Source organism: Mobula birostris, chromosome 8 (genome assembly GCF_030028105.1).
Source record: "Mobula birostris isolate sMobBir1 chromosome 8, sMobBir1.hap1, whole genome shotgun sequence".
In the NCBI taxonomy this organism is placed as follows: Eukaryota; Metazoa; Chordata; class Chondrichthyes; order Myliobatiformes; family Myliobatidae; genus Mobula; species Mobula birostris.
This window is the reverse complement of record NC_092377.1, coordinates 85,541,952-85,569,142: the sequence shown is the minus strand read 5'-3', so window position 1 is coordinate 85,569,142 and position 27,191 is coordinate 85,541,952. Positions and strand designations below refer to the sequence as shown.

The 27,191-nt window shown below is 39.3% G+C and overlaps 1 protein-coding gene across 3 annotated transcripts in view; it reads left to right on the top strand.

The window, feature by feature from the left end:
- kiz (kizuna centrosomal protein) overlaps nt 1-27,191 on the top strand; it is a 207,746-nt gene that overhangs the window by 93,228 nt on the left and 87,327 nt on the right. For 2 of the 3 annotated variants that reach the window (XM_072265561.1, XM_072265564.1), the window contains exons 5-6: nt 9,962-10,628; nt 21,758-22,133. In XM_072265561.1, the coding sequence (XP_072121662.1) occupies nt 9,962-10,628; nt 21,758-22,133 (1,043 nt within the window). The remainder of the gene's footprint in view (nt 1-9,961; nt 10,629-21,757; nt 22,134-27,191) is intronic. The other variant, XM_072265562.1, reaches the window with a different exon arrangement.

Here is a 27,191-nt window from a genome sequence, read left to right as displayed (position 1 = left end):
GGAATTCGTATATTACAACTAAACAGGTCACTATGAAAACAGCAGAAGTTTTTACAAACTTGCAAATTTCAGTTTCTGTGATTTGAAATTGCTTGCGTATTAATGATATTGTACCTTTTTTTGATAAGTCTTGACACAAAATACCTTAGACAGTCCGGAAAACTGCTAGGATTGAAATGGCAAGATTCTACCTCAAAATGTAATGAGCCCATCCTTGTTGGTGGCAGTAGGTTAAAATAATTTTTTGTATGTTTGTTTAATACCTGAATCAAAGACTGTGTTTAATTTCAAAGAAAGTGAATAACCTTGATGCATTATTTGTTTGATAAGTTATCCTGCTGAAGATATCGAAACCTCCAATCTCCAAGTGTAAATACTGAGTATCATTCATAAATTCCAGAAATAAGATTTAATAAGCCATATGAGTTATGAAATTAATCAACACGTTAAATGACTCATGTCTTTATTTGCTGGCAAAACATTATATACTAATCTACACTTTTAACAAGATTATCTGTGAAATATATATTTTATTTTGTAACAGTATACTGTATGTCCTCATCTCGTTATAATTCTCTAAGTTCTGGGACTCTGCTTCAGACTGCCTGACCTTGAGTCATGTTTCTTTTGTGTTGTATTTCATTGCAAGTTATGCTTATGGTTTGTTCACTATAGCTCACAACTCATTAGAGCATGCAAAATCCTTGGCTCCCAAGGCTTCCTATAATGAGGGTGGAGCATACCATCAATGCAGCTTTATCTTTTGTTCAGAGTAAGGGTTCTGAAAATTGCTTTCTCAGTTGTGTTTAGGGAGGGCAAGTCTTCCAGTTCTTCCATTGCTGATTGCTACAGGCTTACCTCTACTGGATGAGCACATCTGTTAGTGCGGAGTGGGGAAAGATCAGGCTCAGCCTTAGCTGCATTGTGCTCCATAATTGGATAGCCTGCTGGCACTCACTGCCTAGAATGATGCATGAATAATGACCACTTGGGTGAGATATTAGAAGCTAGTAAGAGTGTATGAAAAACAATCCAATGAGCTTCGTAGTGCCTTCAGGAAAGAAGAGATGAGAATACAGTATATATATAAAAAAACACCACTGATCGTTACTATAACCACACTAATTACAAAGCTGGATTTGTAGAAAATATCTTTTCAATGGGAATAGAAAGAAAACTTGATCTCTATTCCACGGTTATTAAATTCTCGGAAACATATTGTCTACTGTGAGGTTCTCACTGGGAAATGCATGTTAGTTTTTTGTAGAGTTGGAAATATCACTACCAGCTAAAGGAATTATCCTTTGAAATTAGTTTGAAAATGTTCAAAAGTATTTTCAATGTTTTTTTTACAGGAAGAGTAGTTAATATTGTAATTTAAAATATTGGACAAATTTTTGTAATATACTTGCTAATTATTCATAATGTTTTTGTGTCTTCCATGCACCTTCTTCACTAAATGAAGTTTTAAAATTTGGCATTTTATTTTCAAGTTTGTTTTTATGCTTTTTGTTTTAGTTATTTTATTATGGGAAAAATATTCTTAATTTAGTTCTTTTCCTGACATGTATACAGAAAAAATACTCGAATTAACATCTTGGATTGGCTTTACAATTGAAATTCAACACATAATCTTTAATATTAGACGTTACTTTTTTATTGCAAGACTGCAAGGAAAGTCAGGGAAGAAGGACTGGTTACATTGCTTTTGTGGAGAGCTAACATGGTCTATAATGGGGAAATAGCCTTTTCCTATGTTGCTCTAATAAACTCCCAGACTTTCCTGGATTCATGAATAAGTGGAAACATTTTTTCCTTGATTAAAATAAGTAAAAAGAATGGTTTGCTTTTAAGCTCGGATATGGACTTGTGTTCCATTGGTGATGGCATAATGACAACTTGCACAGTCACCTCAGCATCATAGAACAGGACTTTCATTGTCAAAATCTGGAAGAAAACAACAAATGTCACCTCATGATTGTTGATCTTTGTGCATCCTGTGATTGACCTATGTCAGTCCATTCCAGGAGAATGTTATCACAACAGTGCTAGGTGCAGGATTTAAGAAGAACAAATTTATTTTTACACAAGCTTAATTGCACAGGTTTTGAGCCAGATCTGATGCATGTAAGCTTTCTGTGTTTAACAGTGTTCATTTAGTTTCATTCCTTTTTTCAATAATTTCTGAAAAACAAATAAAATGTATTATGTTTTCTGTGAACATACTTTGTGTGTTGATTTTTCTTTTGGGTTTTGATGTTGAAAATCTTGTATATCTTTAAACTCACAAAAGCTGCAATTCTAAACGTCACTGCAACTAATACAGCAATTTGTAAATGGTTACTAGCATTTTGTCCTTTCACAAAAGGCTTCTTCAATATTCATATCATTGAGCGTTCGTCATTCACCTTGTATCCTAAGAAAGTATCAAAATTTTCTTAAGTTTGTAGGATTGCTAACCACAGTGCCCATCCAGTTAATCCCAATTTGCGGTATTCCCTCTAAACTATCCCCTAGAAGTATCTATTCAAGGACTTCTTAAATGATACAAATCCTCTGGCAGTCATTCCAGGTACTCACTACTCTTAGTGTGGAAAGAAATTGCCTCTCAGGTTGCTTTAAAATCTTTCCCCTCTCAAATCTAGGCCCCCTAGTTGTAATCTCCCCTACCCTGGGAAAATGATGGTTGCCATCCACTTTATCATAATTTTAATGATTTCTCTCATGTAGCCTCTCATTTATCTAATTTCCAAGGAATAAAGACTTACCCTGGCCAACCTCTCCCTACAACTCAGGCCCTCTAGGCCTGGCACATTCTGCTAAATCTTTTATTCACTCCTTTTAGTTTACCCATATCTTTCCTATACCAAGGTGACCAAAACTGTACACAGTACTCCAAATGCAACCTCACCAGTGATGTATACATTCTTTAAAAATAAGGCAATTAAAAATGTTTGAAGTATTCATTAAATAACATCTGATTATCTGGAAAATCTATCAGTCTGACATCACCACAGTCCCAAGCATATTGGATTTCACTACAGTCCCAAGCATGTTGGATTAAAGGAGTTGTGCTGATTTGTTTTCACTGACCTTTCATCTTTTCAAATGTTTATGAAAGATTTTTTCCATTCAGTTTTTATATTACCTGCATGCCTATTCTTAAACTTGATAGCTGGCCTCTTAATCAACCTTTCTGTCCTCCTTAGGTGAATTCTAAACTGCCTCTGATCATCAGTATTGCTTTTTTTTAAGCACTTTTATATGTCTCGGCTTTGTCTAAAAATGTAGCTAATTTTCTCCTTCCCCTATATCTCAGCTGTGCAATCGATAGCTGTTCACTGTTCCTCTCTAGATCTCATCATTATCTTATTGTACCATATGTCCATGGGACTGCTTCCATATTTCCTTAATACTTACAAGGCCGTTTGCCCAATTGAGTTGGGGAGGAGGTGCTCGTGCATTCCCATCAGTTTATTTCCCTTCTATTCTCCCAGTATCAAATTCTCTTTTGTAAATCTATCAGCTTCCCCCCCCCCAACCCCCATCTTTTTCCTACCACTGGTCTACTTTGGGGGTAAATTGTAATGGCCAGTTTTTAAGATGTGGGAGAAAGGAAAAGCTTACAGTGAAAAGGCAAGCACTCATAGAGGGAGTATACATTCTCCCAGGACCCCACCACCACATGACCTCTTCTCATTACTACTATCAAAGAGCAATTACAGAAGCCTGAAGACACATACTCAGTGTTTTAGGAAAAGCTTCTTCCCCTCCGCCATCAGATTTCTGCACAGACAAAGAGTCCATGAACACTCCCTCACTATTTTTGCTCTCTTTTTGCACTACTTATTTATCTTTTTATATAATTCTTATTGTAATTTATATTATCTTGTATATATTGCACTGCACTGCTGCCATAAAGCAACAAATTTTATGACATATGTCAGAAATAATAAACCTGATTCTGATTCTGATTACATACAGCATCAGAGATCAGGATAAGCTTGGATAATTGAAGCCGTGTAGCAATATGATCAACTACTGTTTCTCTGTGCTGGTCTCTCCATAAATGCCCTTTTTTTGTACCTTGAGTATTCAAGGTCAAACATCTTTTCTGCCAGTTAACATTCTTCAGTTACTTTGGTCCCAAGGAATATGGTACGTCCTTTGATCATTATAGTATTTTGCCATCTTGAATAGGCACTCAGAGACCCGGCATCTCTCATAATAGGCAAGTTCTTCCTCTTTTACACATACATGAGCTGCAGCCTTCTAGCCTGATATAATCATATCAGTACATGGCTCTGTGACTCAGCATAAGTGGTGTCTGGAAGAGCACTTGATCTCCTGGGCATTGAAGCAAAGGGTCAAGTGCTGGACAATGAGATTTATATGGGTCGGTGCCCACTGGTCGGTGTGGATTTGGTGGGCTAAGTGGCCCATTTCTATATTGTATGACTTCATGACTCCTGCTAGGTTACTGCTGAGTCCATGTGTAACATCCAGTTCTACCCCAAAATTACAAGCCAGTTATCCTGACTTCTGTGGTTGGTAAGATGTTGGAGTCCATTATTAAAGATAGGGTTTCAGGGTACTTGGAGACACATCATAAAAAAGGCTCAAGTCAGCATGGTTTCCTTAAGGGGGAATCTTGCCTGCCAAATCTGTTGGAATTCTTGAGGAAATAACAGACAGGGTAGACAAAGGAGAGTCAGTGGATGTTCGGGCAGCATCTCTAGGAAGAAGGGTCTCGGCCTGAAACGTCGACTGCACCTCTTCCTAGAGATGCTGCCTGGCCTGCTGTGTTCACCAGCAACTTTTATGTGTGTTGCTTGAATTTCCAGCATCTGCAGAATTCCTGTTGTCAGTGGATGTTGTTTATTTGGATTTTTAGAAGACTTTTGACAATGTGCCGCACATAAGGTTGCTTAACAAGATGAGAGCCCATGATATTACAGGAAAGATACTAGCATGGATCAGAAGTTGGATGATTGGCAGGACGCTTTGTGCTTTGTGAGGAAGCACTGAGTCTGCAGAAGGATTTAGACAGATTAGGAGAATGCGCAAGGAAGTGGCAGATGGAATTTAGTGTAGGGAAGTGTACAGTCATGCACTTTGTTAGGAGAAATAAAGGCATATACAGTATTATTTTTTAAGTGGGAGAAATTCAGAAATCTAAGGTGCAAAGGGACTTGGGAGTCCTCGTGCAGGATTTCCTAAAGGTTAACTTGCAAATTGAGACAATGGAAGACAAATGCACTTCAGCATTCGTTTTGAGAGGACTAGAATATAAAAGCAAGGATGTAATGCTGAGGCTTTCTAAAGATTTGGTCAGACTACTTCAGCGGTATTGTGAGCAGCTTTGGGCCTCTTACCTAAGAAAAGATATGCTGGCATTGGAGAGGGTCCAGTGGAGTTCACAAGAATGATTTCAGGAATGAAAGGATTAAAGTATGAGCAGCATTTGATAGTTCTGGGCCTGTATTCACTAAGTTTAGAAGAATGAGTGGGGGATCTCATTGAGCCCTTTCAAATATTGAAAGGCTCAAGTAAGTCAGCATAGAAAAGATGTTTCCAACAGTGGGAAAGTTTAGGACCAGAGGGTAGAGCCTCAGAATTGAAGGACTTCCTTGTAGAACAGAGATGAGAAGAAATTTCTTTGCTAAAGGGTGCTGAATCTGTGGCATTCATTGCCACAGACAGCTATGGAGGCCAGGTCATATTCATAGCCAACTAATCCTTCATTCCCAATTATTTTTTGATTGAACACAATGTAAGGAAGTGTACGGCCATGCACTTTGATAGAAGGAATAAAGGCATGGACTATTTTCTAAATGAGAATGAATTCAGATATTGGAGCCACAAATGGACTTGGGATTCCTAGTGCAGGATTCCCTAAAGGTTAATTTGCAGGTTGAGTTGGTAGTAAGGAAGGCAAATGCAATGTTAGTATTCATTTCACGGAGACTAGGATATAAAAGCAAGGATATAAGAGGCTTTATAAGGTATGGGTCAGACTGCATTTGGAGTATTGAGTTGTTTTGGGCCCCATATCTAGGAAAGGATGTGCTGGCATTGGAGAGGGTGCAGAGGAGATTTACGAGAATGATCTCAGGAATGAAAGGGTTAATGTATGAGGAGTGTTTGATGGCTCTGGGCCTGTACTCGCTAGAATTTAGAGGGTGGGTCTCATTGAAACATACCAAATATTGGAAGGCCTAGAGACAGTGGATATGCAGAGGATGTTTCAATAGTCGGAGAGTTTAGGACCAGATGACACAGCCTCAAGATAGAAGGACATCACTGTGGAATTCACTGTCACAGATGGTCGTGGAGACCAAGTAACTGGGAATGTTTAAAGTGGAAGTTGATACATTCTTGATTAGTGAGTGTTAAATGTTATGGAGAGAAGGCAGGAGACTGTTGTTGAGAGGGAAAGTAAATTAGACATGACTGAATCGCAGAGCAGACTGGATGGACCAAGTGGCCTAACCTTGTCCTGATTACCTTCTCTCCCTATATTCTTAAATGACCATGTTACCTTTAAATTTGCAGGGACTGTTCCAAAATCTAGAGAATTTTGAATTGATAATCAATACATTTTGTAAACAGAGAGAGAGTAGGCCATCAGATCCCAATGGTTTTAGCTATATTAATTTCTCCAGGAACTTCTATTTAGATCTTCATTGTCATAAACCTGTGTTTCCTGAACACTCCCCGCAACATGGATGGCATTTTCTGCAATGAAGGCTGGTAGAAAATGTTTTTTTAATGATTTTTAGCAAGTTTTTTTCTCTCTATTATAATTTGTCACTGTGGGGCCCATTGTTAATTTTGATACTGCTCTTTTATAAATACAGAGGTCCATACAATCTTTTCTAATGTAATTCTTGCTAATTTACTCCCAGTCTATCATGTCTTGCTTTATCAGTCTCTTGGATCTGATGGCCAACACTTTGGATGCTTTAAAAGGTGGCTACAGGAATATTTTACTGATGATCTTTCAAAATTCCATCTATTTTGGAACTCTGTCTGAAGGTTTAAAGATAGTTATGTAAGCTTACAGGGAGAGAAGAAACTGGAATAATGAACTAGTTGCTGTCTCCTGAAGCTGTCCAAATCTTAAGACTTACCACACTTCTTATAGGGCGACTTTTGCTCTGATCATACCTTTTGCCTCTAAAATTAGCTCCGAATGGGTAATCTTTCTCAGTGTCCTGATTGTATTTCTTTAAGTTCTTTTTATTGTCTTAATAACTCTGGCCAACGTATCTTTCTTAGAATACTACAGGCCAGTACAGGCCCTTCAGCCCATTATGCTGTGCTGACCTTTTAACCTACTCTAAAATCTATCTTCCCCTTTCCTCCTACACAGTCCTTTATTTTTCTATCATCTATTGACCATCTAAGAGTTTCTGAAATACTCCTAATGTATATGCCACTTCCACCACTCCTCGCAGAGCATTCTGTGCACCCACCACTTTCTGTGTTAGAAAACTTATCTCTCATATCCCCCCCCCCATAGTTTCCTCTAATCACCTTAAAATTATGCCCCCTCATATTAACCACTTCCACCCTGGGAAACAAGGTCCCTTGCTATCCACTCTATCTATACCTCTTATAATCTAAATATACACTTATATTAATCACTTCTCATCCGCCTTCACTCCAGAGAGAAAAGCCCTGGCTCACTCAGCCTATCCTTGGGGCTCTCTAATTGGTTTTATTTAAGTTGAAGAAGCAAAATTCTGACTGAGATGTCTGTCTTTTGACAACATTTATCTGTATTGTGATCACTTTTCTCTAGGGGAAGAGATTATTAATTCACCCTTTCACATTACAAAATATACAGTCTACAAAATTTCATTGTTGGTTGCATGGGATGTTGTTCCAGAAAATTATCTCAATGAATTTGATTAACTTCTTCTTGAACTCTATTTGCCAACCTGATACACTAAGTCCATATGAACAATAATGTCCCCCATGATTTTTATATTAGCATTATTACCTTTTTCTTATTTTTAATTCACTCAACAATAATTTGCTGCGAAACCACTATAAACCGGCGTCTTTTGTCTGTTGTTAGCTGTCTTCTTTATCCATGCTGATCCTTCTTCCTATTCCTCAGGGCCAATATCATTTCTCACTGGTTATGTAATACTTTATTTCAGAGCATTTCCCATCCTATTTTGTTTGTCTCATCTAAACTTCAAATATGCTTCTCAGGTGAACTCTGGGATTATCTGGCACCCTTTATAGAAAAGTGCATAAAAAGGTATAATGAAGTGTTTTTTTCACAGATTTGAATAAATTTTTTAGAGATTTGGCAAATTGCCATAAAATGCTGACTTTTCTGTAGTCCTGAAGTTCTTCATAGATATTCATTACCATTTGGCTATGGAGGTCAAGTCATTGGGTATATTTCAAGCAGAGTTTGATTAGTAAGCGTGTCAAAAGTTACAGGGAGAAGGCAGGAAAATGGGGTTACGAGGAAAAATAAATCAACATGATAGAATGGTAGAGAAGGCTCAATGGGCTGAATGGTCTTACTCTGTCATCTCATGGTGATGTGATATAGGGAATGGGGAAACAACAGAGGTTAAGGATCAGGGAAAGGACAAAAATAAAAAAAACAGAAGATTCTTCTGCTTGAGACCACAGCACCTAATTTTGAATGAGTGAAAGTGGAAAGAACGAGAGTAGGGGTTGAAAATGGGAAGTAAAAATAGAATGGAGAGTAACCCTGCGTAATTGGATCTGGAGTATCTCCTGGGACATCTCTGGATCTGTTGTAACTAAAATGAGACTGTTAATGTTGGCATTGTGCTATCCAAACAAAACATAGCATCCTCTGACTGACAGAGCAATGCCATGGGGGTTTCAGCATCAGTTTTAATATATCATGGCTAAGTTAAATAATGATGTAAACGAAAATGGAAAAATCGGGTTAAATTGCATCAGCCCAGTCTGGTGTCACTTAATGGTGTACTTTTCTGTATTCCACTACTCTCTGTTGTGTCTAATCATACCACTTGATGGGGTTACAGATAATTTCATAATTAGATTTAATATAAGAATATTTTTATTTGCATAATATATTGTGTTATGTGAAGTACAGCTAATTTTCCCATTTCTAGTCATTATATAAACTCTTTCAATTAATGCTCTGAAAATAGTACAGTGTAATATCTTGTCACTGAAGGTCTAAGTTTTATTTCTATAATTTATGCGCTGCATATGAATAGATTTTTTAATGATCCTTTTGAAAAGTAGATATTTCTCAGACAATTTCTAACATGTTCTGAATGCTTGTAAACATTTTTATTTGTTTATTGATATCAAAAAGTACTGGCATGAATGCAAAGATGCAAATGTACCTACCTGAGTATTAAAAAGGTAGAGATTTAGGCTGAGTAAATGATAAATTATTTAAAAGTTTATTTAGTTATAGATATTTCCCACAAATTCCTATTTTAATCAAAATATTTGCATGAAGATAGTATATAGCTCATAAAAGAGAAATTTGTTTCACCAAGGGAAATAGTTATTAAAATTTAAGTAGTATGTAATAAAAATATAATTTCTATTGTATTTTGTATTACTTCTATATAAATGACACTGACAGGAATGAAGCATTGAATGTAGAATTTATTGCACAAATGGAGACATCTACCGTCTACATATTTAATTGCAAGGAACTTAACATGTTTGGTGGAAAACTAATGTGTCTGTACAAATGTAGTTTGAGACTATTTTAGAACCACACTGAAAAATCTATTGGGCTGCAAAAAAAAAATTAAAATTGAACAATGAATTAATTGCATTGAATAGAGATACTTATGACAAAATATTTCTTTGTGAAGAATTTTATATTAGTTACTTACTGAATATTTTCCTCAGTTAAATGAAACAAAACTGTATTATTTACAAGGTAATATTTGTGTTTTTTTTCTGTTGCCAGGAAAGAAATTCATCAGGTCAAACCAACGCAACTGTTAGCAAAAACCTGTCAGTGGGATTATATCACACTGCCACTCACTTCATGGGCCAGCAAACTTCAGAGACCACAGATAGAACATGTTCAAGTCCACAACAAAACCATTACCAGCCCATGGAGAGCTTTTTATCTCCTCAGCCAAACAGACAGGTGGCACCGGTGACAGCAATGCAGAGTAATTCAGTGATGGACAACTTGAAGTTACTCACATCAAGCACAGGAAGGCAAGACTTCCAAACTCTTTCTGACATAATTGACGGGAAGACAGGGCTTCCAGGCAATGAAGTAATGCCACTCATTCCCATCATCTCTTCTAAACCTGCAAGACGTAACAATGAAAGGACAGAAATTAATAAGAATATTATAGCAAAAGGTTCAGTTGGCAGTTCAGAATTAGCTTTATCTGTGGCTCAGTTAGAGCCCATTAAGAAAGAAATGAAAGAAGGCACAGTGCAGAATGATGTTAAGAATCACCTGACATTTGAAGATAAAATTCCTAACAATCCTGCTGCATGTGTACAGACCCCTGAGCAGTTTCAGAGATTGTCCATGGATCCAGTCCAACTTGCTGGCAGTTTTGACATGACCCTGAAGGGAAACGGGATTTTTCAATTAGGTAATGCTTTCTTTGGTCAGTATTTTCTTTATGCTCATTTAAGTACATGGTAGTTCATTTAAAATACCACTGAAGAAAAGGTCGTTTATATTAATAAGAATGATACTGTCTCTAATTTTAATGCAGAAATGATGGTTTTACATCATATTGGCAGAACTTCTGTCCCAAGACAAGATTTGGCATTCACCTTTTCATTACTATGAGCCAAATGTATCTTTTTAACTTGGTATGGTCCTTAAAGGATCTGCTTTTGTGAAGAAGAACATTTTTGTATAAAACTTAATTCAATATTTACATGCTTTTATTGTAAATTGTGGTGGATGGTTCATTTGTAAGGTGTTGGGAGCTTTTACACAGAACGTAAGAGAGAGGAGCAGAATTAGACCATTCAGCTCATTGAGTCTGTTCTGCCATTGCATCATAGTTGATTTATCGTCCCTCTCAACCCTATTCTCCCATTGTTTCATGGTAACCTTTGACATCCTGACTAATCAAGGACCTATCAACCTCTGTTTTAAACATATCCAATGACTTTGCCTCCACAGCCATCTATGGCATTGAATTGCACCTATTCACTGCCCACTGACTGAAGAAATTCCTCTTCGCCTCTGTCCTAAATTGATGTCCCTCTGTTCTTCGGCTGTGCCCTCTGGTCCTATACTTCTCCACTATGGGAAACATATTCTCCACTTTCACTTTATCTAGGCTTTACAACGGTATAGCTCAGAAGCAGGCCTTTCAGCCCATGATATGTAATCCTTTCTGCCTATGCATGGCCCATATCCCTTTATTCTCTGCATATTGATATGCTTATCCAAGAGCTTTTCCATTGTGTCTATCATTTCTGCCTCCACCATCACCCCTGGCAATACATTCCAGGCACACACTACTCTACATAAAAATGCCCGCATATCTCCTTTCAGCCTGCTCCATTTTACCTTAAATGCATGTTCTCTAGTACAAGGCATTTTGACCATGGAAAAAAGATACCTACTGCATATTTATGTCTTTCGTAATGTTATAAGCTTTTGTGAAGATTTGTGATGCAGCAAAATTATGTTACTTGATAAAATTTATAAGATTACAATTCAAGCCCTTTTGGAAATGGGGGACAAGGAAATGGCAGACGAACTGAATAAGTATCTTGCATCAGTCTTCACTGTGAAAGACACTAACAGTATTGTGGAAGTTCCAGGTGTCAGGGGTCATGAAGTGTGTAAAGTTACAAATACTAGAGAGAAGTTTCTTGGGAAACTGAAAGCTCTGAAGATAGATAAGTCACCTGGACCAGTTGGTGTAACCCCAGGGATCTGACAGGGGTAGCTGAAGAGATTATGGAGGCATTAGTAATGATCTTTCAAGAATCACTAGATTCTGGAGTGGGTCCAGAGGACTAGAAAATTACAGATGCTACTCCACGCTTCAAGAAGGTAGCAAGGCAGAAGAAAGGAAACTATAGACCAGTTAGTTTGACCTTTGTGGTTGAGAAGATGTTAGAGTCAATTATTAAGGATGAGGTCTCACGGTACTTGGAAGCACATGATAAAATAGGCCATAGTCAGCATAGTTTCCTCAAGGAAAAAGCTTGCCTGACAAATCTGTAGGAATTCTTTGAAGAAGGATAGACAAAGGAAAATCATTGATGTTGTGTATTTGGATTTTTAGAATGCCTTTGACAAGGTGCTACACATGAGGCTCCTTAACAAGCTACAATTATTATAGGAAAGATTCTAGCTTGGATAAAGCTACGGCTGATTGGTAGGAGACAAAGAGTGAGAATAAAGGGAGCCTTTTCTGGTTGGCTGCCGGTGACTAGTGGTGTTCCGCAGCGGTCTGTGTTGGAGCTGATTCTTTTTATGTTCTAAGTTTATGACTTGGATCATGGAATTGATGGCTTTGTTGCAAAGTTTGCAGATGATACAAAGATAGGTGGAGGGGCAGGTCGTTTTGAGGAAGTAGAGAGATTAGGAGAATCGGCAAAGAAATGGCAGATGGAATACAGTGTAGGGAAGTGTACAGTCATACACTTTGGTAGAAGAAATGAAAGGGTTGACTATTTTGTAAATGGAAAGAAAATACAAAAACATTGAGGCACAAAGGGACTTGGGTGTCCTTGTGCAGGATTCCCGGAAGGTTAATTTGCAAGTTGTGCCTATGGTGAGGAAGGCAAATACGATGTTAGCATTCATTTCAAGAGGAATAGAGTATAAAAGCAAGGAAGTAATATTGAGACTTTATAAAGAACTGGTGAGGCCTCACTTGGAGTATTGTTGGAATCAGGATCAGGTTTAATATCTCCGGCAATGTCATGAAATTTGTTAACTTAGCGGCAGCAGTGCAATGCAATACATGATAACCTTGGGGAAAAAAATAAGTGAATCAATTACAGTAAGTATATATATGTATAATGGTTAAATTAAAAATATTGCAAAAACAGAAATAACAAAAGTAGTGTTCATGGGTTCAATGTCCATTTAGGAATTGGATTGCTGAGGGGAAAAAGCTGTTCCTGAATCACTGAGTGTGTGCCTTCAGGCATATGTACTTCCTTCCTGATGATAACAATGCGAAGAGGGCATATCCTGGGTGATGGGGGTCCTTAATGATGGACGCTGCCTCTCTTAAACACCATTCCTTGAAGATGTCTTGGATACTATGGAGGCTGGTACCCAAGATGGAGTTGACTAATTTTACAACTTTCTTTCGCTTCTTTCAATCCTGTGCAGTAACACCCCACCCCCCACCACTCCCATACCAGACAGTGATGCAGCCTGTCAGAATGCTCTCCACAGTACATCTGTAGAAGTTTTCAAGTGTTTTAGGTGACAAGCCAAATCTCCTCAAACTCCTAATGAAATATAACCGCTGTCTTGCCTTCTTTATAACAGCATTGATATTTTGGGACCAAGTTAGATCCTCAGAGTTAATGGCACCCAGGAAATTGAAATTGCTCACCCTTTCCACTTCTGATCCCTCTGTGAGGATTAGTTTGTGATCATTAGTCCTCCCCTTTCTGATGTCCATAACCAGCTCTTTGGTCTAACTGATGTTGAGTGCAAAGCTGTACCTGTGACACCACTCGACTTACTGGTATATCTCACTCCTGTACGCCCTCTCATCTCCATCTGAGATATTGCCAGCAATGGTTCCATCATCAGCAAATTTCTATGAAACACTCTGGTTCCATAGGCTGCGTAAGTCTCGGGAAGACAGTCTCCATCCCAGCCAATCGTGTGAGATCAAGGTGTAAGCCCACCCAAAACCCCTCGTTTGTGTGGATGTTGCGTGATTTGTTACCCTGTTACAAATAAGTACCATGAAATAACAGAGAATACACCGCATACAATTAAATGATTTAGCTTTATAATTCTTATTTTGACTAAAGGGTTAGTAAAGAAAAAGCAAAAAAAAGAAAAGGGCCCATTTTAATGAAACAGTCTAATGTGCACAAGTTGGAGCTCACAGTTTCCCCTTCGCCGTACCTCCTTCGATCTCCCCAGGCTTCATCAAATCATGATCCTGCTCCAGGTCGAGTCCTACAACCTCTTCTCTCCGGCGTCTTCTTCCTTCATATTCCACTGAGCAAAAGACCCAGCTCACACCGGTGTCCGGCACACAACATGAAAAACACACCGCTTACATTGGATGGCTCACGTTCCAAAGCACCCGTTATCTTTAACTGTGACCAAACACTGCTTCTATAGGGAAAACTATTATGTTAACAGTGAACTCTTTCCTAGGGTGTTACATATAGATAACATTTGAGCTATGCTTAGCCACATAGTCATGGGTCTAGAGAGAGTGGAGCAGTGGACCAAGCACGCATTCCTGCGGTGCGTCAGTGTTGATCATCAGTGAGGAGGAATTATTAATGCCTATCCATACAGATTGTGGTCTTCTGGTTAGGAAGTTGAGGATCCAATTGCAGAGGGAGGTACAGAGACCCCAGGATCAGTAGCTTATCGATCAGTACCGTTGAGCATAGTTAGCGAACAGTATCCTGACATAGGTGTTTGTATTGTCCAGATGATCTAAGGCCATGTGAAGACCCATTGAGATTGCATCTGCTGTAGACCTGTTGTAGTGATAGGAAAATTGCAGTGGGTCCAGGTCCTTGCTGAGGCAGGAGTTGATTCTAGCCATGAACAATCTCTCAAAGCATTTCATCACAATAGATGTGAGTGCTACCTGATAGTCATTAAGACAACTCACACTACTCTTCTTGGGCACTGGTATAATTGTTGTCCTTTTGAAGCAAGTGGGAACTTTTGACCATAGCAAAGAGAGGTTGAAAATGTTCTTGAATACACCCATCAGGTGGTTGGCACAAGTTTTCAGAGCCTTACCAGGTACTCCATCAGGGCCTGTTACCTTACGAGGGTTCACCCTCCTGACATCGGCCTCTGAGACAGAGATAACAGGGTCACCAGGTGCAGCAGGGATCTTCACAGCTGTAGTTATATCCTTCCTTTCAAAGCGGGCATAAAAGGTGTTGAACTCATCTGGTAGTGAAGCCTTGCTGACATTCATGCTATTGGGTTTCACTTTGTAGGAAGTAATGTCCTGCAAATCCTGCCAGAGTTGACGTGCATCCGATGTCCCCTCCAACCTCACTGGGAATTGTTTCTTTGCTCTTGAGATAGCCCTTTGCAAGTCATACCTTTTTTTTTTGCACAGGCCTAGGTCACCAGACGTGCGTAGTTTTGGGCCCCTTATCTTAGAAAGGATATGCTGAAACTGGAGGGGGTTCAAAGGAAGTTCACAAAAATGATTCCAGAACTATACAGCTTGTCATATGAAGAGCATTTGATGGTTCTGGGGCTGTATTCACATGAATTTAGAAGAATGATTAGTAACCTAATTGAAGCCTATTGAGTGGAGAAAGGACTTGATAGAGTAAATGTGGAGAGGATGTATAATGAACAAACTCTTTTTGTGTTTCCAGCTGGGTACAGGTATCGATTATAACCAATGTTTCAATGACAAGCTCAGCCATCTTCATCAGGGAGAGGATGTTTCCTGTGGTGGGAGTGTCTAAGACCAGAAGACACTGCCTCAAAATAGAGGGATGGAGATGAGGAGTAATTTCTTCAGCCAGAGTGTGGTGAATCTGTGGAATTCATTACCACAGGCAGCAATGGAGGCCAAGTCTTTAAGGCAGAGGTTGATAGATTCTTGATTAGTTCAAGCTTGAAGGGATGCGGGGAGAAGGCAAGACATTGGGGCTGTGAGGAAAAGTGGATCAGCCATGATGAAACGGCGGAGCAGACTCAATGGGCCAAACGGGCTAATTCTGCTCCTATATCTTATGGTCTTATGGAAATATCTTATCATATTAAGTAACTACAAATACAAGCAATATATAACAAGTTTGGAGAGCAACGTGAATTGGAGAATAATTGATTCATTAAGTTCCAAACGATCTTTTCAATGATTCAAATAAATTGTGCCTTTCAATTGTCCAGACCACACCGCAGTGAAATCCATGCCTAAGAATTTTGAAATAGATGTATTTGCTGATTAAATACCAGTCTAGATCATCAAACATATATTACTTTGGATGGAGGTCATGAAGGGTAGGAAATGAAAAGATCTGCACAAATTTGAAAGTAGCAAAAGCATGCTTCTATGCCAGGTGGACTGAGGGTAAGGGCATGCAGTTTTGTAAAGATGGAACAAGATACTTGTTTGATTGAAGAAGACACATGTTTAGAAGGTTAATTCATAGAATAACAAGCCACCCAGACTGCTTGCAATCTAGTTCATTCTGAGGTGGATTTAATCCTGAGGGACGAGAGCTTGTGATGGAGAATGGTTGAGAAGACTACAATACACGTCAGTGACAGTGACACCCCTCGTCCTAATAGATTGAATGTCTTCTACACAGAGATTGCTGCACTGAATGATGTGCCGATGAGGAATGCCTCCCTACCTCCTGAGGAGTGGCCACAACTGATGTGATGACGACTGTAGTCAGGGTCAACCCCCACAAAGCTAGGCGGCCAGATAACATACCTGCTCAGGTGCTGAGAGACTGTGCAGCCCAACTAGCAGATATTCCCACGAATATCTTCAACATCTCTCTGAAACAATCCACTATCCATGCAGGCTTTAAGGCCACCATCATCATTCCTGTGCCCAAGAGGTCGTCAGTAATCTGCTTTAATGACTACCATCTAGTAGCATAGACCTCAATAATAATGAAGTGCATGGAGCAGCTGGTCATGAACGGCATTAAATCCTGCCTTCATTGGACCCCCTACAAGTTTGCATATCACCCAAGTAGATCCACCCAGATGAAATAGCCTCTGCCATCTACTCAATCCTGTCCTGTCTAGAGAACGGCATCTCCTACGTCAGAATGTTGTTCACCGACTTCAGTTCAGCTTTAATACAATCAGTTGTCACAAACTGGTGGGTAAACTATCTCAACACATTCCTCTTTAACTGAGTCTTGGAGTTGTTGATGGGGAGACCTCAGACAGCAACATCTCCAGCTTCATTATGCTGTGCACCAGGGCCTCCCAGGGCTGCATGCTCATCCTGCTGTTGTTCACACTCTTGATGCATGATCGTAATGCTAGATCCAGCTGTAATCACATCATTAAATTTGCTGATGACACCTCATCCACAACAATAATGACTTGGCACAGAGAGAGGAGGTAGAGAGGCTTGTGGACTGGGACTGGAGCAAACACAACAACTTGAGACAATGTGGACAGTACTAAAGAGATGATTGTCAACTTCAAGAAGGCACAGGCTGACCACTCCCTGCTGCACATCGACAGCTCCTCCGTCGAGAGATTCAGGAGCACCAAGTGTCTTTGAGTGCACATTGCGGAATGTCTCATCTGGTCCCTCAACACCACCATTTTGGTCAAGAAAGCGCAGCAACGCTACCACTTCCTGAGTAGATTGAGGTGACCGAGGCTCCCCGCCCCCATTCTAACCACATTCTACCAGAACACCATTGAGAGTGTCCTGACTAGATGTATCACCATCTGGTGCGGGAATTGCCAGACATCTGACTACAAGATCCTGCAATGGATTGTGAGGACTACTGAGAGAATCATTTGGGTATCCCTCCCTCCCTCGCCCCTCATTCAGGACATATACCAGAAGCACTGCATTCACACAGTCCTCAGCATTGTCAAGGGCCCCTCCCATCTGTCCCACAATGTCTTTGACCTCCCACCATCAGGCAGAAGGTACTGCAGTACAAGAACAAGGACTGTTAGGGTGGGTGACAGCTTCTTCCCCCAGGCTGTGAGATTTATGAACACCCTGCTACAACCCAGTATACACTATTTATGACAGCCCCTGTAGCATTATACTATTGTATATTTAACTATATGACATATATACACTTTATATCAATGTGTACATCTACAGAATTTAAAAAAATCTGTTAATACTAATGTGTTAATATCTTAATGTGCTGTGTGTGATATGTATACTGTGTTTTGCACCTAGGTCCCAGAGGAATATTGTTTTGTTTAACTGTATACATATGTACATTTGAATGATAATAAACTCGAACTTGAAGCCAATGACTTTGGTATACCTGCATTTAATTTAGAAAACTGCCTCATCTCAGTCTAGGCATCAGGCAGCAGCGGCAGTTTTAGGTGGACAGGTGTTTTGATGATGGAATGTTACGTCATTATCAAGAATTAGCATGTAGAAATTAGGGGATGTCAAGAGTAAATCGTTCATTGATAGAGATCAGAAGCTAAGTTCAGGGTTGACTAGTATGCTCAGGTTGCAAGTTGTTTCATCAGTCACTGTTAAAAAGCTTGCAATTAATTACTAACAAAGCCTCACTATTAATTGTTGTTAATGCAAATGATACATTTCACTGTGTTTCGATATACATGTGAATAATAAGTGAATCTGAATTGTATCTATTTTGGTGACATAACTACGAACATGAATTAGATAACTTGGCAAATGTAAAAAATGTAAATGTAAAGATATTTGCAAACTGGCAAATTGAAAAATAAAGTAAAACTATCTTATGGATATAATTTTTGTTAAGCGTCACAATCTGAAGCAATGAATTGCCTAAAATTCACTTTTGCAGTTAAACTGTGGAGACTTGGTCAAATTATGCTATTACTGCAAGTAACAAATTTCCATTTCAGATCTGGTCCACCATCTTTTGCTGTATCAGTTCACAAGTGATACATTAGTAGCCAATTAAAATGATCAGAATTTAACATGAGCTAACTGAACAATCCATGCACTCACCCTGGATGTAAGCAATTACATTCCTTTTACAGGAGGTGGCGCTGCAGGAAAATTTGAAAGAAAATTACATACCATACAAATAAACACTCAGTATGAACCTATTCTCTGTGCCTTGTTAATTGTAAGAGAAATATCATTTTAAAACAATTTTTTAAATCTATGGATCTATTGCTTTACTGAAAAAAGACCATTATTGAATCCCAGACATCTTGTCTTCAGTGCCTATTTCAAAGATTAGCTTTATTTGTCACATGTGCATTTATTTGTCATTTGTGTCAACAACTAACATAGGCTGAATGTTCTGGGGACAACCCACAAATGTGGCCATGCTTCAGCACTAGCATTGTTTGCCCACAACTTACTAACCAGTACATCTTTGGATTATACGTAGCTTGCCCACAACTTACAAACCAATATGTCTTTGGAACGTGGGAGGAAACAGGAATACCTGGAGGAGACCCCATGGTTACAAGGACAACGTACAAACTCGTTACAGGCAGCAGCAGGAATTGAACCTCGGTTGCTGGCACTAAAAAGCATTATGCTAACTGCTACCCACCATAATACCCAGGCTTTCTAATGCAGTTGTGTTGCAATACACTTTGGTGTGAATGTCACTCTTGGTCTTGTGTTGAAGCGTAAGCATTTCCTTCAGAGAAACATGGTATTTTTGCCATTTCTTGCTGGTGTCATCCCTTTTCACTTTGTTCACTCTTTAAATAGAGACAGACACAAGAGACTGCAGATTCTGTAATCTGGAACAAAAAACAAACTGCTGGATGTGTGTGTGTGTGTGTGTGTGTTGGACCCTTCCACATGAAGGGTGTTAACCCAAGACATTGACTGTCCATTTTCCTCTGCAGAGATTGCCTGACCCACTGAGGTCCTCTGGCAAATTTGATAGATTTTTGAATAAACAAATCCTATTTGGCTGCAATCTCTGCTAGGGAAGTTTCATGGACTGTTTTCCTCCACATAACCTAGATATTCCAGCCTTGCTTCTTTAAACCCCATTCATTTTCCCACTAACATCTATTCTGTTTCTTCATTACCTTTGCCTACTTGTCCCGTCTCCCTTCTTCCTCTCTATTCACTATTTTACTTTGTTTCCCTCTCTTTACCCTTCTCTCTCTGTCTCTGTTTCCCACTTCTTACTATTGTCAACCCTTACTCTGCAGAAGAGTGTGAAATAGAAAAATAACCTGTACTTCCTTTTTTTTTTGTTTAAACTATTCAGGTCCAAACAGTCCTCACTATCCTGTATGCAGTGAACATTAACTTGATCTTGATTTTTCATGTGCAAGCTGAAGGGGCAGTGTAACACCATGGAATCGGATCAGCTGAATTGATTTTAACTCTACAGTTAAAATGCAAAATATTGGAGATGGTCTTCAGTCTGGATGAAAATTCTGTGTGGTGTATTAACCTTTCTGTAATGAATTGGGCTACCTAAAATGCAGTATAAAATTTTCCCTCTTGTCTCATTTCCATGCTCCACTCCAACTTCAAGTCATTGGCAGTAGTATGTGTCCAGCATTAGCACCTAAAATCTCAACCAATGATAGATTTTAGTCTTAACCCTGAATGCCAGGCAGGCTGCCATTTGACAATGGCAGACATTGCAATTGACTATAATTGTCTGCTCGCAGATCTTAATCTGTTTGCTTTTATCGTGTGTTGCTGTACACATAGCTGAACAAAGCCCAGTCTGATTTTTCGCACTACATTCTTCCAAATCTATTTACAGTTTTCTAAATGCCAATTTAGCAAGCATCAGTTAAGTCAAGTTTATTTCAAATTCATGGCATGAGCTTTTCTTACATGGAATATTGATTATAACAGTTTGGATGTTGGCTGTCTGAACTTGCAGAAGAATTTGATAAGGTTCCATACAAGAAATCCTAAACAGAAAAGTAACTATTCAGGATTAAGATTCACCTTCTCATGTTGATTACAAATTAGATAGCAACCAAGAAATATTACAGGACAAAATACATTTTCTCTAATCAGGTTATGGGAAGAGATGATTCCTAATGATATGTTTCTCAGTTTTGTTTGTCCTCTGTAAGTAACAGCTTCACCAATTGGAAGTACAAACTGGATGCTGAGTCCTGAGGAAGGGTCTTGGCCTGAAATGTCGACTGTGTACTCTTTTCCATAGATGCTGCTGCTGCGTCTGTTGAGTTCCCCCAGCATTTTCTGTGTGTTGCTTTGGACTTCCAGCATCTGCAGATTTTCTTGTTTGGATACTTTGACTTTTGTGACATACAGAAATATTTTTTGACATGTATATTACTGGTTAGTGATGTAGGTTTTTCCTTGTTGCTCCTTATAAGCATTACCACTGATCAGGGAAGTGCTGTGAAAACCGTATCTGGTTAGCCATCACTGTTTCCATGGAAGTTTGATTAATTATATTCCTAGCTGTGTTCCAAAAGCCAATTTTAAGTTAGTGAAATACTCATTCAGAATATACAGAATGCGAAGAATTTAAAGTTAGTTCCAAGATACTCATTGAGCATTTAGCAAATTAGTGATTGTGGAAGGAGGGAGGGTGGAAATAGGATTTTTGCAGAGCAGAGAAGAAAAGAAAAGAGCAGGGCTAATGGAATGACAGGGCCACAAAGAGTAAGTGAGCCAAGAGACAGCAAGGAGGAGAAGAACTATACATCTGAAGGGAAAGCCAATATAGAAAAGCATGGAAAGGAGGGGCAGGCACTCACACTCTTCGAAAGATTTCATTGTGATAATTACCTCGGATGGGGAGGCAATGTTTTCACCTTCAAAATACAAAACAAGGTCTTGCAAGACTCAGCCATTAGGAAAGTTTAAATGCAGTGAGCATTCATACATTATAATTTGCCAAATGGCAATCTTTTTGTTTTTTTTTATAGAATCAGCATTGACCCAGGATCTGAATAAGGATGCAACAGAGGCTCAGAGACCAAGCCAATATGTGCTGAGGCTTGCAGATGAAGTATACAATTCTGAAAGTGACATCAGTAGTTCTGGTAGCAGTGAAAAATTGCAGCTGAAGGAATATCTCGATGATACTTATAACTTCATTCAATATCCCAAAACAGCTGTAAGTGATGATCTGGAAAAGACCAATGAGGCACCTTTTACCAAAGATGAAAACACTTCAGTTTCAATAAAGCAACACAGTGTGCCTTCCTTAACTCAGCCATCAGTATTAGACTGTGACAGTTCTGCAAATGCTGATCTTCGTGGAGAACTATGTGGGTCCACAGCACAGTCTCCGAATGATGAGTAAGTATTGTCCTGTCATATACAGTGTACAAAGTAAGATGATTATATCTATATATTTTTTTTTTAAATATCTACATAAATGATTTCAATTCATGATATTTTTAAAAATATAGTTATCCAAAGAAAGAGACGGGTACATCACTTAATGCAGTTGTTCTCCACTGGTTCTCCTTTGGTTAAGACTACTGCAACGTTAACTCTTCCCTATTACTTTCTTTGTGCTGCCTGCATCAGAGCAGTGCATAAGTTAAAGGCCTTACTTGGGCAAGGCAGATTTAAAAAGGTATTCTAGGTTAGTTGGTGTACATAGAGTATACCAATGACCCAATCAATTCTGGGAATGAAGCAAAGTCTCAATTTAATTTGCTATTGCAGTCAAAACTGTTATATATGGCATTCAGAGGAAATTGTCAGCCAAAGTTTCAAACAAGCACAACCATGGAAGAACTAGCTTTCTTATTGGAACCCCAGTGCAAGTTTTCCAAATATTGCTGACGATGGGTAGGGTAAACTTCCACCAATTATTTGTTTTCATTCTGCATGATAAATAGAAAATAGAAAGCATTTCTATTCTAAATTGGCAACCAAAGAGATGCAACAACACCAGTTGGTATTGATAGCATAAAATATATTTATGGAATTCAGATTTATTTTCATATAATGTTTGAGATGGTAATTTTGTTTTGATGGTAAATAGATGCTGCCTGGCCTGCTGTGTTCCACCAGCATTTTGTGTGTATTGGTAATTTTGTTCTTCAGTTGAGGAAGGTATTGCCATATCACTCTGCACTACCAAGTTATTTTATCTATATGCTTGTTAACGATCATTTCCCGTCATTTCAAAAAATGTAATGCTACTATTTTTTGTAATGTCCCCATTTTATATCCTTTTTAGCACAGCATCTGTTGACGGATATAATTCTTGTCCATCAAGGCCGTCAAAATTGGTAGCAGATCAGAAGTAAAAGACATGAGACATTTGCCTGTAGACACCCTTACTGACTAGTGAGTAGTAACTAACTGACACATTTAACTGACACATTATATTTAACTATTCTCTCACATGATCACCGTTTCAAAGTCTAATTATTATCAAAGTAGGTATGCAGTATACAACCCTGAGATTCATCTTCCCACAGACAGCCCAGAAACAAAGAAACATCATAGAACCTGTGCAAAGAAAACATCAAACATCCAATGTGCTAAAAAAGAACAAATCTCATGAATGGCAAAAAAACAAGCAAAAACCACAGACTATAAAACATCAAAGTACACAGTCATTGAACAGTCTAGGAATGTTCAGTTTAGTTCAGTTCAGTTCAGTGCTGTGTTGTTTGTTGCCTGCAGGCTGCAGAGCAAATCTGCCTTGATCGAAATCATACAAAATAGCAATAATAAAAAGGAATAACCAGAAATACATATAACATGAAATGCAGAGTCCAATCCACAAACTGTGTTGGCAATGCAGAGATTGACCTCATGTCATGGGGAGATTAAAATGCAGCTTGATTGCCTTTTCAATTAATAAAATTTTCTTAAATTTGTGTATTTGAAAATGATGGAAAGATGGAGTAACTCAAATTTGCACATTCCATTGATATTGACACATACTCGTTATTGGATAGCAATCAAATATATAAATCCTGACTATATTTATTATTCTGCATTCTCTACCTTACTCCTCAATTTATACTGTATGTACCTGTTCACTCAACTGGCTCACAGAACAAAACTAATGGCTTGGTATGACCCCAGATGGAGCACTTATCCACTGAATCATGGAGGTGATTACTTGCACAAATGGTAGTGTAATTTGTTTGAAATTGACATGCAGTTCTCAGTAGAAAGTGAGTGATGAAGGGGTTATGTTATCTATTAGTCATTCATTGTGTAGAAATCATCAGCAAGGCCAGTGCTTTTTACTATCTCTAATAGACTTGAGATAGTTCTGGTTGAAAGCTACTAGAGCCAATGATGAAAGTACTCCCACAATACTATTTGAGATGGGAATTAGACTCAGTAACAATGAAAGAACTTCCAAGTCAGGAGGTTTGGTGGGTAAACTCCAGGTAGCAGTATTTGCATAAACTACTGTCCTTGACGTACTTGATTTCAGGGGTAAAAAGTTTGGGAGCTGGTGTTAAAGTAGCCTTGACAAATAACTACACTGCATTTTGTAAATAATACACATTGCAGGAGCTATACATTGTGGTGGTGGAAATGAATGTAGGAGATGGTACAGCAACCAAGGAGGTTGCTTTGTACTAGATGGCACTAAACTTCTTGAATTTGTTGGAGGTGTCTTCAGCTGGCAGGCAGTGGGTATTCCATTATGCTGCTGATGTCAGAAGATGAGCCAATAATTTACTGTTATTATTAAAATAATGAAAATGTCATATGCACAGTTGTGAAGTATTTTGTTCTTAATTTAAGAAGAACATTTTTAACAAGAACATTATGGTTTACTTAATATGGAACAGATTTAGTCTTCTTGATTTGGTCATGCTGCTCTAAGGGTTCTACTCAAATGGTGATGAAACCAATGGGCGAATTGTCTACTTTGTATTTCCTAAATAAAGGGTACCAACTAGGGAGTTAACACTAAGGAATTCCATCTTCTACTATTTCATATGGTTACAAACAGGCAGAATTCAAAGTGAATTTATTATTTAAGTATGTATATGTTACCATGTACTACGTTGAGATACATTTTCTTGCAGGCATACGAGGAAAAACAAATACAGTAGAACTTTATGAAAAACTTTACATAAGCAGACAAAGAGTGACAAAAAACCAATGTGCAAAAGAAGATAAACAACAAATAAAAATAAAACTGAGAGCATGAGCTGTGAAGAGCCCTTGAAAATGAGTCGTAGAATCAGTTCAGAGAAGTGATGATTGAAGTTATCAATGCTGGTTCAGGAAACTGATGGTTGTAGGGTAATAATGGTTCCTGAACCAGATAGTGTGGGACCTAAGGTTTCTATACCTCCTGCCCAGTGGTGACAGTAGGAAAAGGACATGGTCTAGCTAGTGTGGGTCTTTGCTGATGGATACCGTCTTCTTGTGGCAGCACCCCATGTAATTGTACTCAGTGGTACTTTGCCTTTGATGAACTGGGCTGTATCCACCACTTTCTGTAGCCTTTTCCATTCATAGACATTAGTGTTTCCATACCAGGCTGTGATGTAAACACGCAAACACGAGGAAATCTGCAGTTGCTGGAAATTCAAGCAGCGCACATGAAATGCTGGTAGAATGCAGATGCTGCCTGGCCTGCTGCGTTCCACCAGCATTTTATATGTGACGTAAACAGTTAGGATACCCTCTTTAAAAACGCAAACACGAGGAAATCTGCAGATGCTGGAATTTCAAGCAACACACGTAAAAGTTGCTGGTGAATGCAGCAGGCCAGGCAGCATCTCTAGGAAGAGGTGCAGTCGACGTTTCAGGCCGAGACCCTTTGTCAGGACTAACTGAAAGAAGAGCTAGTAAGAGATTTGAAAGTAGGAGGGGGAGGGGGAGATCCAAAATGATAGGAGAAGACAGGAGGGGGAGGGATGGAGCCAAGAGCTGGACAGTTGATTGGCAAAAGGGATATGAGAGGATCAGGGGCAGGAAGCCCAGGGAGAAAGGAAAGGGGGAGGGGGGAAAACAGAGGATGGGCAAGGGGTATAGTGAGGGGGACAGAGGGAGAAAAAGGAGAGAGAGAAGAAGAATGTGTGTATATAAATAAATAACGGATGGGATACGAGGGGGAGGTGGGGCATTAGCGGAAGTTAGAGAAGTCAAGTTCATGCCATTAGGTTGGAGGCTACCCAGACAGAATACAACGTGTTGTTCCTCCAACATGAGTGTGGCTTCATCTTTACAGTAGAGAAGGCCATGGATAGACATATCAGAATGGGAATGGGACGTGGAATTAAAATGTGTGGCCACTGAAATATCCTGCTTACTCTGGCAGACAGAGCGTAGGTGTTCGGCGAAATGTTCTCCCAGTCTGCGTCGGGTCTCGCCAATGTATAGAAGGCCACATCGGGAGCACCGGACGCAATATATCACCCCAGCCGACTCACAGGTGATATATCGCCTCACCTGAAAGGACTGTCTGGGGCCCTGAATGGTGGTAACGGAGGAAGTGTAAGGGCATGTGTAGCGCTTGTTCAGCTTACAAGGATACGTGCCAGGAGGGAGATCAGTGGGGAGGGATGGGGAGGATGAATGGACAAGGGAGTCGTGTAGGGAGCGATCCCTGCGGAAAGCACAGAGTGAGGGGAGGGAAAGATGTGCTTAGTGGTGGGATCCCGTTGGGGGTGGCGTAAGTTACGGAGAATAATATGTTGGACCCGGAGGCTGGTGGGGTGGTAGGTGAGGACCAGGGGAACCCTATTCCTAATAGGGCGGTGGGAGGATGGAGTGAGAGCAGATGTGCGTGAAATGGGGGAGATGCGTTTGAGAGCGTTTAAGGATACCCTCTTCAGTATGCATCTAAGGAAATTTGTCAAAGTTTTTGGCTACATGCTGAATCTACACAAACCTTTAAGAATCTGGAGGTGATGTTGTGCCTTATTTTGATAACACTTCTGTGGTTATTCTCCAATATGTTAATGCCATGAAATTTAAAGCTACTGCCATTCTCCACCTCAGTTTTTTTTAATGTGGACTTCCTAATGGACCTAAGGCTTCTTCCTCCTGTAGTCAATAATGAGCTATGTGATTTAGTTGGCCACAAGTGAAACATTTTTGTGGTACCGCTCAACCAAATTTTCAATCTCTCTGCTATATGTTGATTTAACCAACAACAGTGGTGTTATCAACAAAATTAAATATGATTTATATTCAGTCTTAAGTTGGCTTTAAGGGGTCCATTTTCTACAATAAGAAAGGCAAGCAAGTTTCTTAATCAAGCAATACACACAAAATGCTGGTGGAATGCAGCAGGCCAGGCAGCATCCATAGGAAGAAGCACAGTCGATGTTTCAGGCCAAGGCCCTTCGTCCTGACACGTCGACTGTGCTTCTTCCTATGGATGCTGCCTGGCCTGCTGCGTTTCACCAG